Source organism: Mirounga angustirostris, unplaced genomic scaffold (genome assembly GCF_029215605.1).
Source record: "Mirounga angustirostris isolate CCGP_5_RB_7025 unplaced genomic scaffold, mMirAng1.0.hap1 SCAF_15, whole genome shotgun sequence".
NCBI classification, from domain to species: Eukaryota; Metazoa; Chordata; class Mammalia; order Carnivora; family Phocidae; genus Mirounga; species Mirounga angustirostris.
The window spans coordinates 44,902,339-44,919,942 of record NW_026991723.1 but is presented as its reverse complement, the minus strand read 5'-3'; the positions used below and the strand labels follow the sequence as shown (position 1 = coordinate 44,919,942).

Below are 17,604 nucleotides of genomic sequence, written 5' to 3'. Positions count from 1 at the left end.
CATTTTTAGTCTTTTATTCAACATTGCCTCCCCCTTACCAGTAAAATTATGTGTCAATGTGACCAGCTAAAAAATATTTTTCCTGCTTTCTTTGGATAGTAAAGTCCTGTCCCTTTGCCTTTTCCCTGAACACAGGGGTTCCTTCTTTAGGCTGGGATGTGATAGCTTGTACTCTAGCAGCAATCTTGTTACCACCATGAAGCAACTGATGGAAAAGTGAGACACAACACCAGGAGCCTGGGTCGCTGATGACAGGAGGTGCCTCCCAGTCCTGGAGTGTCTATTTCATAACTTATTTATGTGAAAGAATAATCTTTACCTGTTTAAGCTTCTGTTATTTGCTATTAAATATAGCAGAGTATAATCCTAATTGATACAAGGGTAATTCCAGAATTAAGAAATATTTATATAGATTTCATAAATTACTAAAGTGCTTGAGTCTATATTGGGATTTAATCATGCTAACTTTAAAAATACACAAAATCGGAGCGCCTGGGTGGCTCAGTCAGTTAAGCATCCAACTCTTGGTTGGGCAGAGTCCTCATAAATGGGTTAGTACCTGTTAAAAAAAGGAGGGGGGGACGGGTTACCAGAGTTCCCTCATCCCTTCTGCTATATGAAAGGATATAATGAGAAGTCTGCAACCTGGAAGAGGGCCCCGAACTGCCATGCTGGCACCATGATCTTGGACTTCCAGCCTGCAGAACTGTGAGAAATACATTTCTGTTATTAATAAGCTACCCAGTCTGTGGTATTTTGTTATAGCAGCCAGAATGGACTAAAACAGATCCTTTGCCCATTTTTTAAATGGGTTGTCTTATTGCTGAGTCGTAAGAGTTCTTTATACATTTTGAGTATAAATCTTTTTTAAGTTTTATCATTTGCACTTATCTTTCCCCCCTTCTATGCGTTAACATGTTTGTTTTTTTTTTTTTGATGGTTTATTTTTCAGCACAGAAGTTTTTATTTTGATTAAGTCCAATTTATGTACTTTTTCTTTTCTCACTTGTGCTTTTGGTGGTGTTGTATCTAAGAAGGTCTGTCCTATACAAGGTCAGGAATGTTTACTATGTTTTCTTCTAAGAGTTCTTCTGCTTTTACATTTAGATCTATGATCCATTTTGAGTTCATTTTTATGTATAATATGAGGAGGTGCTCCAACTTCGGGGTTTTTTTGTTTTTTTGCATGATGCTCCAGTTGTCCCAGCACCATTTATTAAAAACACTATTCTTTATCCACTGAATGGTCTTGGCACTCTTGTTGAAAGACAAATGACTATACATATGAGAGTTTATTTCTGGAAACTCAGCTCTATTCTATTGACATAGATAGATAGATAGATAGATAGATAGATAGATAGATAGATAGATAGATAGTAATCTCCCTATGCCAGTATCCCACTTTTTTTTTTTTCTTTTTTTAAAGAGAAAGAGAAAGTGCCAGCAGGGAGGGGCAGAGGGAGAGGGGGAGAGAATCCCAAGCAGGCTCCACACTCCAGTGCAGACCCCAACGTTGGGCTCAATCTCAGGACCGTGAGATGACCTGAGCCAAAATCAAGAGTCGGACATTTAACCAACTAAGCCACCCAGGTACCCCAATATCCCACTTTCTTTATTACAACTTTGTTCTTTTTCAAGATTGGGCTATTCTGGGTCCCTTATCCATATGAGTTTTAGGATAGGATTGTCAATTTCTATAAAAAAAGCCACCCTGATTTTTGGTAGAGATTGTGTTGGATCTGTAGCTCAATCTGGAAATACTGCACTGCCATCTTAATATTAAATCTTCCAATCTATAAACATGGAATTTCTTACCATTTATTTAGGTCTTCTCTAGCTTTGTCCTTCTGCTTTATTTATTCCTATTTTATTCTTTTTTTAAGATTTTATTTTAGAGACAGAGTGTGCAAGCAGGGGAGGGGCAGAGGGAGAGGGAGAGAAATCCTCAAACAGACTCCCTGCTGAGCATCGAGCCGCATGTGGGGCTGATCCCAGAACCCTGAGATCATGATCTGAGCTGAAGAAATCAAGAGCTCAACCAACTGAGCCACCCAGGCACCCCTCTATTTTATTCTTTTTAATGCTATTGTAAATGGAATTATATTATTTTTGGATTATTCATTGAAAGTATACGGAAATAGTTAATTTATTTCATTTTCATTCAATTAGCCAGCATATAGTACATCATTAGTTTTTGGTGTAGTGTTCGATGACTCATTAGTTGCATATAACACCCAGTGCTCATCACATCAAATGCCCTCCCTTTTTTTTTTTTTTTCAAGATTTTATTTATTTATTTGAGACAGACAGAATGAGAGAGACAGAGAGCACATGAGAGGGGGGAGGGTCAGAGGGAGAAGCAGACTCCCCGCCGAGCAGGGAGCCCGATATGGGACTCGATCCCGGGACTCCAGGATCATGACCTGAGCCGAAGGGAGTCGCTTAACCAACTGAGCCACCCAGGCGCCCCTCACATGCCCTCCTTAATGCCCATCACCAGTTACCCGATCCCCTCCATCCAATATACTGCAATTTTGCTGAAGTTATTAGTTCCATATAGTGTGTGTTCTCCTTGGAATTTTTATCTGTTAGATCACATAATCTACAAATACAGTTTTACTTCCTCCTTTCCAATTTGGATGTCTTATTTTCTTGCCTAATTGCACTACTGTAAGAACTTCCAGCACAATGCTGAACAAACTGAGGAAAAAAAGACATCCTTGTTTTGTTCCTGTACTTAGGGATAAAGTATTCAGTCTTTCACCATTAATTATGATGTCAACTGTGGGTTTTCACAGATGCTCATAATTAGGCTAAAGAAGTTTGTTTCCATTCCTAACTTGTTGAGTGTTTTTAACAAAGGATGACTGATTTTTGTCCTTTATTCTATTGGTATGGTATATTACATTACCTGATTTTCAAATACTAAACCAACACTGCATGCCTGGGATAAATTGCACTTAAGTCATGATGTACAGTCCTTTTTCTGTATTGATGGGATTCAGGCTGGTAGCATTTTGTTGAAGATTTTTATATCGATATTCATACAGATTTTTAGTTTTCTTATGAGGTCTTTTTTTTTTTCCTATCTGCATAACACTGGCCTTCTCAACAAATCTCCCACTATTTCCAAGAGTGCTCTCATGCTTGAATTTCTCCACGCTCTGTTCCAAATAAAGTCATTTCCTTTGGGGAGGGTTTTAGAGCTCAATGTTCTGATGGCCTGCTTCTTCCCTTGGGCAAAATTTCTGAGCCACTGCTCTGTAGCTGGGTTTGGGCACAGTGGCCCTTCTCTTGGAATGACACTCCTGCTTTGTGAATAGGGGACTGGGCAGGGACAGTTGACTCTGGTTTTGTCAGCTTGCCTCTCCTGGCATAAAACCTCTGCCCTATGAGCAAGATGCACTGAGAACTGAGGCCCCAGTATTCTTGGCTTCCTGAAGCCGGGGTAGAAATGAATGGGTGCAGAGCAGAGGAAGTGAGCCTCCAGCTCTCCTGGAATTTAGCCTCGGCTATACAAAGCTGGGAGACTGAGAACTACTGGCAGCCTGTCTTTCCCGGAGAGATGCTGTAGCCCTTGGCTGGGAGCTGGGGGTGGGAGAGAACAATATGGTAGCTCAAACGCCACAGAAATTTCCTGGCTTTACTGAAATTTAGTATATTTTCTTGAACAAATGTTTTATTTTCTCTATACCCTTAGACATTACTTTCTAAAAATTTTTACTGTTGGGGCACCTGGGTGGCTCAGTCGGTTAAGCGTCTGCCTTCGGCTCAGGTCATGATCCCAGAGTCCTGGGATCGAGTCCCGCATCGGGCTCCTTGCTCAGCAGGGAGTCTGCTTCTCCTTCTCCCTGCCCCTCCCCCTGCTTGTGCTCTCTCTCTCTCTCTCTACGTGTCAAATAAATAAATAAAACCTTTAAAAAAATTTTTTTATTGTTGAGGGGAGCCTGCCTGGCTCAGTCAGTTGAGCTTATGGCTCTTGATTTTGGCTCAGGTCATGATCTCAGGGTCATGAGATTGAACGCCGCATTGGGCTCTGCAATTGGGCAATTGGCGTGGAGCCTCCCCCTTAGGATTCCTTCTCTCTCCCTCTGTCCCTCCCTATCCCTACTCATGCTCAAAAAACATAAAAAACTGTTGAAGTATAGTTGACATACAATGTCATATTAGTTTCAGGTGTATAACACAGTGATTTGGCAATTCTGTAGCTCATCACAGTAAGTGTATAGTCACCATGTGTCACCATAAAACATTACTATGTTATCTGTGCTGTAGTTCTCATCTCTGTGATTTTATTATATAACTGGAAGTTTCTCTCTCTTAATCCCCTCCACCTATTGTGTTCATTCCTCACAACCCTCCCCTCTGGCAACTACCAGTTTGTTCTCTGATTTAGGCCTGTTTCTGGTTGGGTTTTTTTTTTTTTCCTGGATTCCACATGTAATAAGTGAAATCATATAGTATTTGTCTTTCTCTAACTTATTTCACTTAGCATAATGCCCTCAACGTCCATCCATGATACTGCAAATGGCAAGATCTTATTTTTAATGGCTGAGTAATATTCCATTATATAATATTCCACACACCTCTATCTTCTTTATCAATTCCTATCTGTTGATGGACACTTAGGATACTTCCATATCTTGGCTACTATTAATACAGCAAACACAGGGGTGCATATATCTTTTGAACTAGTGTTTTTGTTTTCTTTGGGCAGTTACCCAGTAGTGGAGTTACTGGATCATATGGTAGTTCTAGATTTAATTTTTTGAGAAACTCCATACCGTTTTCCACAGTGGCTGCACCAATTTACAGTCCCACCAACAGTGCACAAGGGTTCCCATTTCTCTACATCCTCACCAACACCTGTTCTTTCTCTTTTTGATATTAGCCATTCTGACTGGTGTGAGGTTCATTGTGGTTCTGATTCTAATTTCCCTGATGATTAGTGATTTTGAGCACCTTTTTGTGTGTCTCTTGGCCATCTGAATGTCTTCTTTAGCAAAATGTCTTTTCAGGTGATCTGCCAATTTTTTAATTGGATTGTTTGTTGTTTTTATGTCAGTTCTCTATATATTTTGGGTAATAACCCCTTACCAAATGTATCATTTGCAAACTTATTCTCCCATTCAGCAGACTGCCTTTTCATTTTGTTGATGGTTTCCTTTGCTGTGCAACCTCTTTTTATTTTGATGTAGTCCCAACAGTTCATTTTTGCTTTGGTTTCCCCAGCCTGAGGAGACATACCCATAAATGTTGCTTTTGCTGAAGTCCAAGAGATTACTGCCTAAGTTTTCTTTTGGAGTTTTAGATTTTAGGTATCACATTTAGGTCTTTAAATCGTTTTGAGTTTATTTTTGTCTAGGGTCTAAGAAAGTGGCCCGGTTTCATGCTCTTGCCTGTAGCTATCTAATTTTCCCAGCACTATTTGTTGAAAAGACTTTTTCTCCATTATGTATCTCTTGCCTCTTTTGTCATAAGAGTAACTGGCCATATAAGCGTGGATTTATTTCTGGGCTCTGTATTCTGTTTCATTGATCTATATAACTATTTTAGTGCCAGTACCATACTATTTTGATTGTGTAGTGTATCTTGAAATCTGGGATTGTGAACTTCCAGCTTTGTTCCTCTTTCTCAAAATTATTTTGTCTATTTGGGATCTTTTTTAGTTCCATACAATTTATGATAACTTGTTCTAATTCTGTGAAAAATGCTATTGGTATTTGGGTTGCATTGAATCTGTATATTGCTTTGGGTAGTGTGGACATTTTAATGATACTAGTTCTTCCAATCCACGAACATGTTATATCTTTCCATTTGTTTATCTTCAATTTCTTTCATCACTATCCCAGTTTTCAGAGTATAGGTCTTTTACCTACTTTGTTAAATGTATTCCTTGGTATTTTATCCTTTCTGGTACAATTCTATATAGAAATGTTTTCTTAATTTCTCTTCCTGCTACATTGTTTTTAGTGTATAGAAATGCTATCAATTTCTGGCTATTACTTACATAAATTTACTGAATTATAATAGTTTTTTGGTGAAGTCTTGCAGGTTTTCTATATATACTATGTCATCTTCAAATAGTAAAAGTTTTACTTGCTCCTTTCAAATTTGGAATCTTCTATTTCTTGTCTGACTGCTGTGGCTACAATTTCCAGTACTATGGTGAATAAAAGTCGTAAGGGTAGACATCCTTGTCTTGTTCCTGACCTTAGAGGAAAAGTTTTCAGTTTTCACCACTGAGTATAATGTTAGCTGTGGGTTTTTCATATATGGTTTTTATTATGTTGAGGTATGTTCCCTCTAAACCTACTTTGTTGAGATTTTTTTTATCATGACTGGATGTTCTACTTTGTCAAATGCTTTTTCAGCACCTAATGAGATGATCATCACATGGTTTTTATCCTTTTATTAATCACATTAATTCATTTGGGAATATAGAACCATTGTTGCATCCCTGGAATAAAATCTTACTTATGGTAAATGATCCTTTTAATATATTGTTGAATTTGGTTTGCTAATATTTTATTAAGGATTTCTGCATTTATGTTCATCAGGGACATTGGCCAGTAGTTTTCTTTTTGGTAGTGTCTTTATCTGGTTTTGGTATCAGGGTAATGCTGGCCTTGTGGAATGAATCTGGAAGTTTTCCTTCCTCCTGTATTTTTTGGAATAGCTTAAAAAGACCAGGTATTAACTCTTAAATGTTTGACAGAATTCACAGGTGAAGTCATCTGGTCCTGGATTTTTGCTTGTTGGGGAGTTTTTTGATTACTGATTCAATTGCATTACTAGTGATCAGTCTGCTCAGATTTTCTATTTCTCATTCAGTTTTGGAAGACTATGTTTCTAGGAATTTACCCATTTCTTCTAGGTACAATTTGCTGGATATAAGTTTTCACAGTATTATTATAATCCTCTATTTCTGTGGTGTTAGTTGTTATTTCTACTCTTTCATTTCTGATCTTATTTGAGATCTCTTTTTTTCTTAATGAGTCTGGCTAAAGGTTTATCAATTTTGTTTACCTTTTCAAGAAACCAGCTCTTGGTTTCATTGATCTTTTCTACCTTTATTATTTCCTTCCTTTTAACTTTGAGCTTTGTTCTTTTTCTAGTTCCTTTAGATGTTAGTAGTTTGAGGTTTTTGTGGTCTTTTGACATAGGCCTGTGGCGCTGTAAACTTCCCTCTTAAAACTGCTTTTGCTGCATCCCGAAGATTTTGGACTGTTGTGTTTCCATTTTCATTTACCTCCATGTATTTTTTTTTTTTTTTAATTTCCTTCATCGACCCATTGCTTGTTTAAGAGCATGTTGGTTAGCCTCCACCTGTTTGTTTCTTCCAGTATTTTCCTTGTACTTGATTTCCAGTTTCACACTGTTGTGGTCAAGAAAGATGCATGATAGGATTTCAGTCTTCTTAAATTTATTACGATTTGTTTTGCAGCCCAACATTTATCCTGGACAATGTTCCATGTGCACTTGAAAAGAATGTGTGTTTTGAGGTGAAATATTCTGCATATATCTATTTAGTTTCTTTATATATTTAGGTGCTCCTATGTTGGGTAGACATTCACAACTGTTATATCTTATTCTTGGATTGATCCTGTTATCATTATATAAGGCCCTTGTCTCTTGCTACACTCTTTGTTTATAGTCTATTTTTTTGTCTGATAAAAATATTGCTACCCTAGTTGCTTTTGTTTGCTTCCATTTGCATGGAGTATCTTTTTCCATCCCTTCACTTTCATTCTCTGTATATCTTTAGGTCTAAGGCAGCATAATCCATTCTGTCCCCCTCTTTTGACTAGAGCATTTAATCCATTTACACTTAAAGTTATTATTGATAGGTATATACTTATTGCCATTTTGTTACTTGTTTTCTGGTTGTTTTTGTGGTTCTCTTTTCCTTCTCTTGCTCTCTTCCTTGTAGTTTGAGGGCTTTCTTTAGTGTTATGTTTAGATTCCTTTCTCTTTATTATTTTTTGTATCTATTATAGGTTTGTGATTTGTGGTTACCATGGAATTCATATATAACACTGTATGTATATAGCATTCTATATTAAGCTAATGGTCACTTAAGTTTGGACACATTTTTAAAGCACTAAATGTTTACTCCCCCTCCATAATGTCCTATTTTACTTTTTGTGTATTCCTTTACTGATTTTTGTAGATACAATCCTGTCATAATTTCCTTCTATTTATGGCCTTCTCTTTCCACTTAAAAAATTCCACTTAACATTTCTTTTAAGGCTTGTTTAATAGTTATGGATTCCTTTTAACTTTTCTTTTTGACAAACTCCTTCTCTCTCCTTCAATTCTGAATGATAACCTTGCCCGGCAGAGTATTCTTTGTTGTAGGTTTTTTCATTTAACCACTTGATCATGCTCCTCCCTTTTGGCATGCGAAGTTTCTGTTGAGAAATCAGCTGCCTTATGGGGTTTCCCTTGTATGTAACAGTTTTATTTTCTCTTGTTTTAAAATCCTCTAGCTTTAATTTTGCCATTTTAATTGTGTGTCTTGGTGTGGCCTGCTTGGGCTCATCTTCTTACGGGCTTTCTGTGCTTGCTGGACCTGGGTGTCTATGTCCTTCCTCAGATTAGGAAAAATCTTTCATTTGGGATATATTCCTCTGTCTCTTCATTTTGTCTAACTCTGTGTTTCTCTATATTAGGTAGGTCAGCTGTCTCTCCCGGTCCTGAAAGTAGTGGCCTTGTGTGGAAGAGGTCCTGTGGTGCCCTACAGCGCAATCCCCCCAGTCACCAGAACCAGGTACTCCAAGAGCTTTCCCTTTGTGGGCTGCGTGTGTCCTCTTGTTGTGGCTGAGCTGTGACTGCCTCGGGCATGCTGGTGGGTGGGGCTGGCCCTCAGCCCAGCTGGCTGCAATAACCCGCTGCAGGTGCACTGGGCAGGGTTTGAGAGGTCAGCTGCAGCCACCACGAGCCCGCTGGTGGGTGGGGCTGGCCCTCAGCCCAGCTGGCTGCCATTAGCCTGTACTACTGCTGCAGGCACACTGATGGGTAAGGCTTGCTTCCTGTGCAGCCAGTTAAGAGGCCTGAATGCAGGAACTGCAGACATGCTGGTGTGTGGGGTGGTTTACACCGCTGCCCCTTAGGGCAGGAGTCACTTCAGAAGGACACCTTTCCCAGCCAGGGCTGCCTTCGGGTGTGGCAGGGCAGGAGCTACTTTGGAGGGGGGGAATGTCAGGGAGGGGCAGGCACTGCTGGTAAGGTACACAGAGACTGTCAAGCCTGGCTCCCCCAAGTGTCTAGCTATCTAGGCTGGGGAAGGGCAAGACAAACAGTGCCTGCCAGCACTTTTGTTCCAGAGAACTATGCAGATCCCTGCTCCTTTGGTACATGTCTTAAAATTAGTCAATAAATCCCCTTTCACGTATACCCTAGGCACTTTTCGAGCTGCTGCTTTGCTGTGTTCCTGGCGAGTTACTGAGCATGCTGGTTCTTTAAAGGTGGGGACTCCGTTTCCTATCATCCTCGGGTTCTCCTGGACTTCAGCACTGTTGATTTTCAAAGCCAGATGTTATAGGGGCTTGTCTTCTCAGTCCAAGTCCCCAGGGCCTGGGGTGGGGTCTGATTCCCTCCTTCCTCCATGTTTGGGACGCCCCTCCCATTTGTGGTTAGTTGTGCTGGGAGTGGTCCCCAACTGCTGACACGGCCTTTCCTCTACAACTAGCTTGGGAAGACGCGGTTTGCCAGTCTTTCGGTCATTTTCAGAGTTAGTACAATACATGTAGCTGTTGCCTTGGTTTGGCTGTGGGACAAAATGAACTCAAGACCCTCCTACTCTGCTATCTTCTCATCTCCCTTTTTTTTAATAATTTTTTTTTTTAAACAATTATGGTTGTTTTGCTGGGAAGTGGATCTCTGAAGCTCCTCTTCCAGAAATCACTGGAAGTCACTATCATTCCAGTTCTCACCCACTTAATTCTTATGTCTTTTGATGTCATTTACATGCCAGTTCTTCATTTAAAGCGGCCAAAATCGATTCATTCTTGAGAAACAAGGCCATTCTTGAGAGCTCTTTTATTCCCGTCACAAATTACAGAATATTTTGAAACACTTGTGCATTTCAAGAGAGGTAGGAAAATAACTGAAGAAATAGCAACTCTAATTCTATAATTTTTTTAAGTAGGCTCCATACCCAGCGTGGAGCCCAACATGGGGCCTGAACTCATGACCCCGAGATCAAAATCTAAGCTGAGATCAAGAGTCGGATGCTCAACTGACTGAGCCATACAGGTGCCCGCAATTCTATTTATTTTCTAGCATAAATTTCAAGGTTACTCTGCTTATGTTTACAAAAAAAAAAAAAAAATCAGAACTGAAACAACAACCAAAAGAACAAAAACAGCTTGTAATGTATTTAACCATAATTTTGTGACTAGCATTTTCAAAGGAAAAAATATTTTTTTTACTTAAAACTGGAAAAAAAAAATCCTAATACAAAATAGTAATAGATTTTTTTTAAAAAGTACAAAACAGTAAAAGTGAACTGTTCCCGGGGCGCCTGGGTGGCTCAGATGATTGAGCATCTGCCTTCGGCTCAGGTCATGATCCCAGGGTCCTGGGATCGAGTCCCGCATTGGGCTCCCTGCTCCTTGGGAGCCTGCTTCTCCCTCTGCCTCTCTGTCTCTCTCTCTCTCATGAATAAATAAATAAAATCTTTAAAAAAAAAAAAAAAAAGAACTGTTCCCTTTCCCATCTGAGGAGCCACTGGTAATAGTGGTTTTAGACCTTTTTATATGCATATATTAAAAACACAGATATATATTTTTGGTGTTTTTTTTGTTTTGTTTTTTTAAGATTTTATTTATTTATTTGACAGAGAGAGACACAGTGAGAGAGGGAACATAAACAGGGGGAATGGGAGAGGGAGAAGCAGACTTCCCGCAGAGCAGGGAGCCCGATGCGGGGCTTGATCCCAGGACCCTGGGATCATGACCCGAGCCGAAGGCAGACGCTTAACGACTGAGCCACCCACGTGCCCCGGTGTTTTTTTGTTTTTAATTGAAAAGATCTATACTGTTCTAAAACCTGCCCCTTTTCCACTTGATACATGACATCCTTTTCAGCCATCCATATGCAAATGACTCAGGCCACATTTCATGATACAGATTTATCACAGCTCTCCTGTTAGGTATTTACATACTTCGTTTCATTATCACAACAAATAATCATACAGTAAGCATCACTGTGCAGACAACTTTCCATACTCCTATAGAACAGAGCTGTCTTACTCTGATCGCTGAGTTAAAGGGTATCCATATATTAAATAGGGATAATATAGGCCACATTCTTCTCTAGAATTGTATCATTTTCACTTCTAACAGTGTATCAGAGTGTTTTTCCTCCATATCCTCAAAAAGATTGGATGTAACAGTCTTTTGCCATCCTGATGTAACTAAGTTTGTACTTTCCCTTTTTAACAAAAGAAATGGATATTTCACTAAATAATGAGATTGAGCATTTTTTCATGTCTGTTATGAACTGAATCATGTTCCCCCCAAATTAGTATGTTGAACCTCTAACCCCCTCTGTGACTACATTTGAAGATAGGGTCTTTAAAGAGGTAACTAATGTTAAATGAGGCCATAAGGGAGGGGCCCTAGTCCAATATAACTCGTGTCCTTATGAGAAAAGGACACCAGAGAGATGCAGGTGTACACAGAGCAAAGGCCATCTGCAACCCAAGGAGAGAGGCCATGGGAGCCAAACCTATTGACATCCTGATCTTTGATTTCCAGTCTCTAGACTGTGAGAAACAAATTTCTGTTGTTTAAGCCACAGTCTGTGGTATTCTGTTATGGTAGCCCTAGCAAACTAATATGTCATATAATGTTTCTTCCATCAGCTGTCTATTGATACCATATGCTCACATATCTACTGGGTGGTGCTGTCTTAATGACTCAAAGGACTTTGGAATACTGGATGATACCTCTTTAAATGCCCTGTAAAAACATGTTCTAAATATAAGACTGAAAATGAAGCTAGAATCTTTGAGATTAGTATCCATATAATTGAAATTATGACCCTATACCAACAACACATCCAAATTACTCTTCCAGTATATAGAATTTACTTTCCCAATACCTAACCAAAATTGGCATTTGACAGAAAAAAATCACAAAATACTCTTCAACTCCCTGAGACAGTCAAATGGGTCAGTATAAGAGCAAATCAATTTGATCTAAAATGGAAAGACTCTTGGAGATACTAAAAATGCATGAAAAATCTTAAAGCAGAATAATTTGTTTCTCTCACTTCATTTTTTACCCCAGTAGTCTATAGTATTCTACTGTATGGACTGTACCACAATTTGTTTATTCATTCACCTGTGAAAATATATGGGTTGTTTCCAGTTTGAGTCTTTTATGTCTTAATTGTTTTACTTACTAAAATTCCTCCATGAGACATACAAAGGTTCTCCTGGTTCCTGATGAAGGTTGATATTATCCCATAATAGCTGAATATACACAAGTTTGCTATCCTGGGACAGAGATGATAGGGGTAGCTAAAAGAGATCAACAAAGTATTAGCACCCTACACATAACAATAATTACCAGTGGATCTAGAAAGTTTGATTATATAAAACAAAGGAGTTCTTTCAAAACTCTGGACCTAAAATTCTAAGCAAAAATTTTAATTTTTATTTGTATCTGATGATAAATATTCCTATTTTCTGAAGTGCAAGTTTCTCATTCCTACTTCCACTGGCTGGAAAGACAACTTGGTAGCTGGCACAGTGGCCACATGGAAGATTAGTCACTTTTACAACAAATTTCAAGGTCAGAGAAAGTACAATAGCTTCTGCTATGTTGTTGTGCAGACTGTTACTTAAATGAGTCAAAGAGACTATAATACTTTAAGCGAAGATTGTGTTTCACCCCTGGTGAATGTTGGGGTGTCTCTCAGTAATCAGTATCATAAAATGAAGGAACTCCAGGAAGCTCAGTGTCTCCCATGCAATCAGGCACCCCAGCACGAGGACAGCAGGGGCTATAAAGTCAGACAGGCAGACTGTGGTCTGGGCTCCCCATCACGCAGTAGGTATGGGACCTTGCGGAAATTACTTCTCTAACTTTTAAATTATATCATCTGAAAAATATGGGCAAGAGGAGGCCTGTAAAATAAAGTTTTTGAGAATTTCAGCTGGAGATTTGATAGTTCAGAATAAAAACTACCTTTTCTAGCCACCCTCGCAACTAGATATAACCATATAACTGAATTCAGGCCAAACAGATACATAAATAAATGTTACGTGCCACTCTAGGAACTATCCCTAGAGAAAGAAGACGTACTCTTCTCCATCCATTTTTATCCTTACTGCTGGCTGGCATGTGGATGTGATGGTTGGAAATAGAGCAGCCATCCTGAACCCAGGTACAGAACTTGGAAATAGAGGTTATGCACAGCTGACCAAAAAGACAGAAGGATCTCACGTACCTAACATTTTACCATTCCAGGACCACTTAACCCAAACTTTTATGTGAGAGAGAAGTAACATACATCTTGTTAAAGCATTGTTGTTGTATACTCGGTTACTTGAAGTTAAGCCTCACTCCAACCAACCCCAGTGTAGTGTAAGTATGCAGGTCGGTACCCTACCTGTACACCTCCATTACAATGTTCGGATGTGAGGATGAGTCCTGGCAAGTTACTAGCAAGGTCCAAACGTCTGAAATACCAAACGAGGTTCCAGAAAATGATTGGATGTTGATTGATGAAAGAGGATGTGTGAATCACTTGATCACCTTCATTTTCTAGCAAAGATTCAAGTTCTTTACGAAGCACTAGAGGACTCAAGTAGGGCACAGAAACAGGGGGAGGATTGGGTCTTTTTCCTAAAGGATCCTTTAAAAAATAAAAATAAGGAAGAAACGAGTATTATCTATTCTGTATGTTTAAGAGTACTTCTCAGTGAGATTATGCTTTATCTATCCTTTCAAAATCAGTGATTTCAGAACCAGTGCTACATGCAGTATACCCTAATGAAAACCTAAAAAAAGAAAAAAATACTTAAATGCCCTTAAGTTAAAAAATGCCCTTAAGTTAAAGGATTACAAAAGAAAATTAATCCATATAACAGACTCTGTTTTAAACGTTGAGAGTTTCTCTATTTTTATAAGAAACACTACATTTCAGATGTTTTATAATGATTTCCCCCAAAAAGTAGACTTTATCTTCTTTCTAAAACTCTAAACAGATGGAGCAATCTTTGTGTTAGTACTTGATGACTCCTTTTACAATTATATCTACTTGTAAAAGCTTGTTTTTACATTTGATTACAACAAAAACTACAGTAGTTAAAGAGCAGTTGTACAAAAGAATCCAATTTAGGGGCGCCTGGGTGGCTCAGTCATTAAGCGGCTGCCTTCAGCTCTGGTCGTGGTCCCAGGATCCTGGGATCAAGCCCCGCATCAGGCTCCCTGCTCGGCGGGAAGCCTGCTTCTCCCTCCCACTCCCCCTGCTTGTGTTCCCTCTCTCACTGTGTCTCTGTCAAATAAATAAAATCGTTAAAAAAAAAAAAAATCCAATTTAGTCTTTATAAGTTGTGCATATTATATAATCAGACTAAAACGCTTATGACCAACTCATTGAGTACCCCTACTGCCCAGGCTGAGGTCTCCAAATACCATCTCCTCTACAAAGAACAGTGTTTCTTAGAGAAATGACTGATTCTAGGTCTAGAGAAAGAAATATATCACATGAGCATGAAACATATTATCATATAAGAAAGCAAGGAAGCTTTAAAAAAATTTATAAAAAGGCTACTAGAATTGTGTCAAAGGGACTAAGGCACCAATATGTAGAGGCTTCTAGCTGATCAAAGATGGGATAATGTAAGTATTAATAAGGATAACAACAGCAATGAATGTAAACACAAATGTTTAAATCAATGAGTTCATAATGATACCCTATTCCTCCAAATTAATTGATCACCTGGGAGAATGCTAGGAACCCAACTTGTTATTTTGAAAATTGGTAAATAAAAGGAAAAAATCAGTTACCCTACCTTTCCAAAATAAACTGTGTCTTTGGAAAAGCAAACAAAATATGGGGCAAGTTTCTCTTTATAGATGTACCCCATATAATAAAGACAATTAGACTATCACCCTTTATAGCTGGAAATGAATAACCTGATCTGGGCATTATTGAGGCATTAATAGCTACTAGCATCACAAAGAAAGTTCATGTCTTTTATTGAGGGACATCCCACCACTGCTATTGTCTTACAAAAATAAAACCACAAAACAAAAACCTGAATCTGATCAAGCTTCTAGATACAATTACCAATTTATATGATTGTAATCAACAAATAAGTTGCAAGGTTAAAGGAAGGGCATACAGATTTAAAAAGACTAAAAAAACAAGGGCGCCTGGATGGCTCAGTCATTAAGCGACTGCCTTCGACTCAGGTCATGATCCCAGAGTCCTGGGATAGAGCCCCACACTGGGCTCCCTGCTTGGCGGGAAGCTTGCTTCTCCCTCTCCCACTCCCCCTGCTTGTGTTCCCTTCTTTAGCTCTGTCTCTGTCAAATAAATAAATCTTAAAAAAAAAAAGACTAAACAGATCAACCAATTGCAATGCATAGATATTATCTGATCATTCTTCAAACTACAAAGCACACACAAACTTGACATTTTTTAAACCATTAGAAATTTGAACAAAGATTGAATAATTTGATATTTTTTTAGTCATATAATGGCATTGTATTTTTAAGAGTCCTTATCTCTTAGGAACTACGTAGTATACTGAAATATTTACAATTGGAATATACGATGTTTGAAGTTTGCTTCAGAAGAATCTAGGAAAGAAGTGAGTAATGGTATACATGAAAGAAGAATGGCCCTAAGGTGAAAATTACTGAAGCCAGATGGCAGGTCAAAGGAACTCATTATACTCTTCTGGTTAGTTTTGTACATACTTGAAATTTTAAAAAATTCTTAGTCTGCTTATGAAAAATTTTTATCACTTGTGGATTATGTGTTGCTCTAATAAATACTTACATGAATACACAGATAATTATAATCTTGTTACATACCACAACTTCCTGCAGACTGTTTGGGAGACTGACTGTTGAAATGCCATGAAACGGTCGCTGGGAAAAGTCAATATTTTGCAAGGGACCTCCAACACTGTGACTTCGAGTCAAAGATACATTTCGCTTTGATAAACTATTAGGCGCAGGTGAAATTTTCATAGTTTGGACTTCTCCACTGGCTCTCTTTATTTCATCACTTTAAAAAAAATGAAGAAATGTTGTATTTGTGCTGTAACACAATCTAAACCTGTCCAGCTAGAGTATTTTCTACAACAAATTTTGAGTCTACTGAATGTACTGGAGAAGAATCAGTCCCACCTTATAAGATTTGACATTTCCTTCAGGCATTTTGTTAAGGGAGTCAGAAGAACAGGATGGAGTGGATGACTCCGGTGAAGGGCAGGAAGAAGACAAAGGGTAAATAATAGTCTTTTTAAAAGACGAAGTGCCCATTCAGTTGCTTTATTCAAACATTATTTCATCTTTATTAAACAAAATCACCTAGAATTATGCAACTATTTGGTAAGTAGTTAACCTCTACCAGGCCATGATCCACCTAAGGATAGAAACCAGATCTTTTTTATTTTTAGTGCTTAGCATAATGCTCAGCATACAACAGGTTCTCAATATTTGATTCAATCAGTATTTAAGAGGAAGCAGTATATTTCACAGTAAAGAGAATATGTCTCTGGAAACTGGCAATGACTAACCTAAAAGGGAAAAATACTTCATACGCTTGAGAAGTTCATTTTGTAAAAGAACACTGTAAAACATTAAACATAATTTCAAAAATGGTTATCACATTCTTTCATTAGATACTTAAACAATATATCATAGAAAAAAGTTAAGATTGAATTTTTAAAATGCCAGAACTTATGCCTACATGCATCAGGTTATCTTTAAAGATGGAATTTTAATAAGGGTACCCAATTTATAATGCAGACTTCTCTGTACCCTATGGTACCTTGATTCAGTTGCGGAGGTGGTTTCTTCAGTTATGGTCTGGTTTTGCTTTGGGAAATCCATAAAATTGATCAAGTCAGGTTCTGCTGAACTAGATACAGGTTTGTGCTCTGAAGGTTCATTTGCCAATGGAATGCTGCCACTTTGTAAACTGTCACCAGAGGTACTTGGTTTCAGGAAAAAGCTAAATATGGAGCAATAAAAAAAAAAGTCTATAAAAACCTAGAACCCTCTAAATGTCATATTTAGAATCACTTTATGATAAAACAGTCATTGATGAATTATACAATCCATAGAACTACTGCCTTTTTCAAACACACACACACACACCCTTCTATCATTCCTTCTCTCGTCGTAAACTTTTCAAATGAAAAAGGTCTCAAAGTCGTTATAGTTCAATATAAGATCCTTTAAAGAAAGCTATGAAGGAAGATGGAAAGCAAAATATTTTATTAATTTTCTGAGTTAAAGAGAGGGAGACAAACCATGAGAGACTATGGACTCCGGGAAACAAACTGACAGTTACAGAAGGGAGGGGGTGGGGGGATGGAGTAACCAGGTGATGGGTATTAAGGAG

The 17,604-nt window shown here is 38.4% G+C and overlaps 1 protein-coding gene and 1 long non-coding RNA gene across 8 annotated transcripts in view; one reads left to right on the top strand and one right to left on the bottom strand.

The window, feature by feature from the left end:
- DENND4C (DENN domain containing 4C) overlaps positions 1-17,604 on the bottom strand; it is a 139,736-nt gene that overhangs the window by 4,396 nt on the left and 117,736 nt on the right. For 6 of the 7 annotated variants that reach the window (XM_064579236.1, XM_064579234.1, XM_064579235.1 and 3 more), the window contains 4 exons: positions 17,029-17,211; positions 16,065-16,260; positions 13,627-13,872; positions 12,415-12,532 (listed from right to left, as the gene is read on the bottom strand). In XM_064579236.1, coding sequence (XP_064435306.1) covers positions 12,415-12,532; positions 13,627-13,872; positions 16,065-16,260; positions 17,029-17,211 — 743 coding nt within the window. Of the gene's footprint in view, positions 1-12,353; positions 12,533-13,626; positions 13,873-16,064; positions 16,261-17,028; positions 17,212-17,604 lie in introns of all 7 variants that reach the window. The other variant, XR_010407641.1, reaches the window with a different exon arrangement.
- On the top strand, positions 1,392-12,415 carry LOC135362684 (uncharacterized). Its single transcript, XR_010407642.1, has 3 exons — positions 1,392-1,590; positions 8,676-8,773; positions 9,406-12,415. It is a non-coding gene; the product is annotated as an uncharacterized LOC135362684 (long non-coding RNA).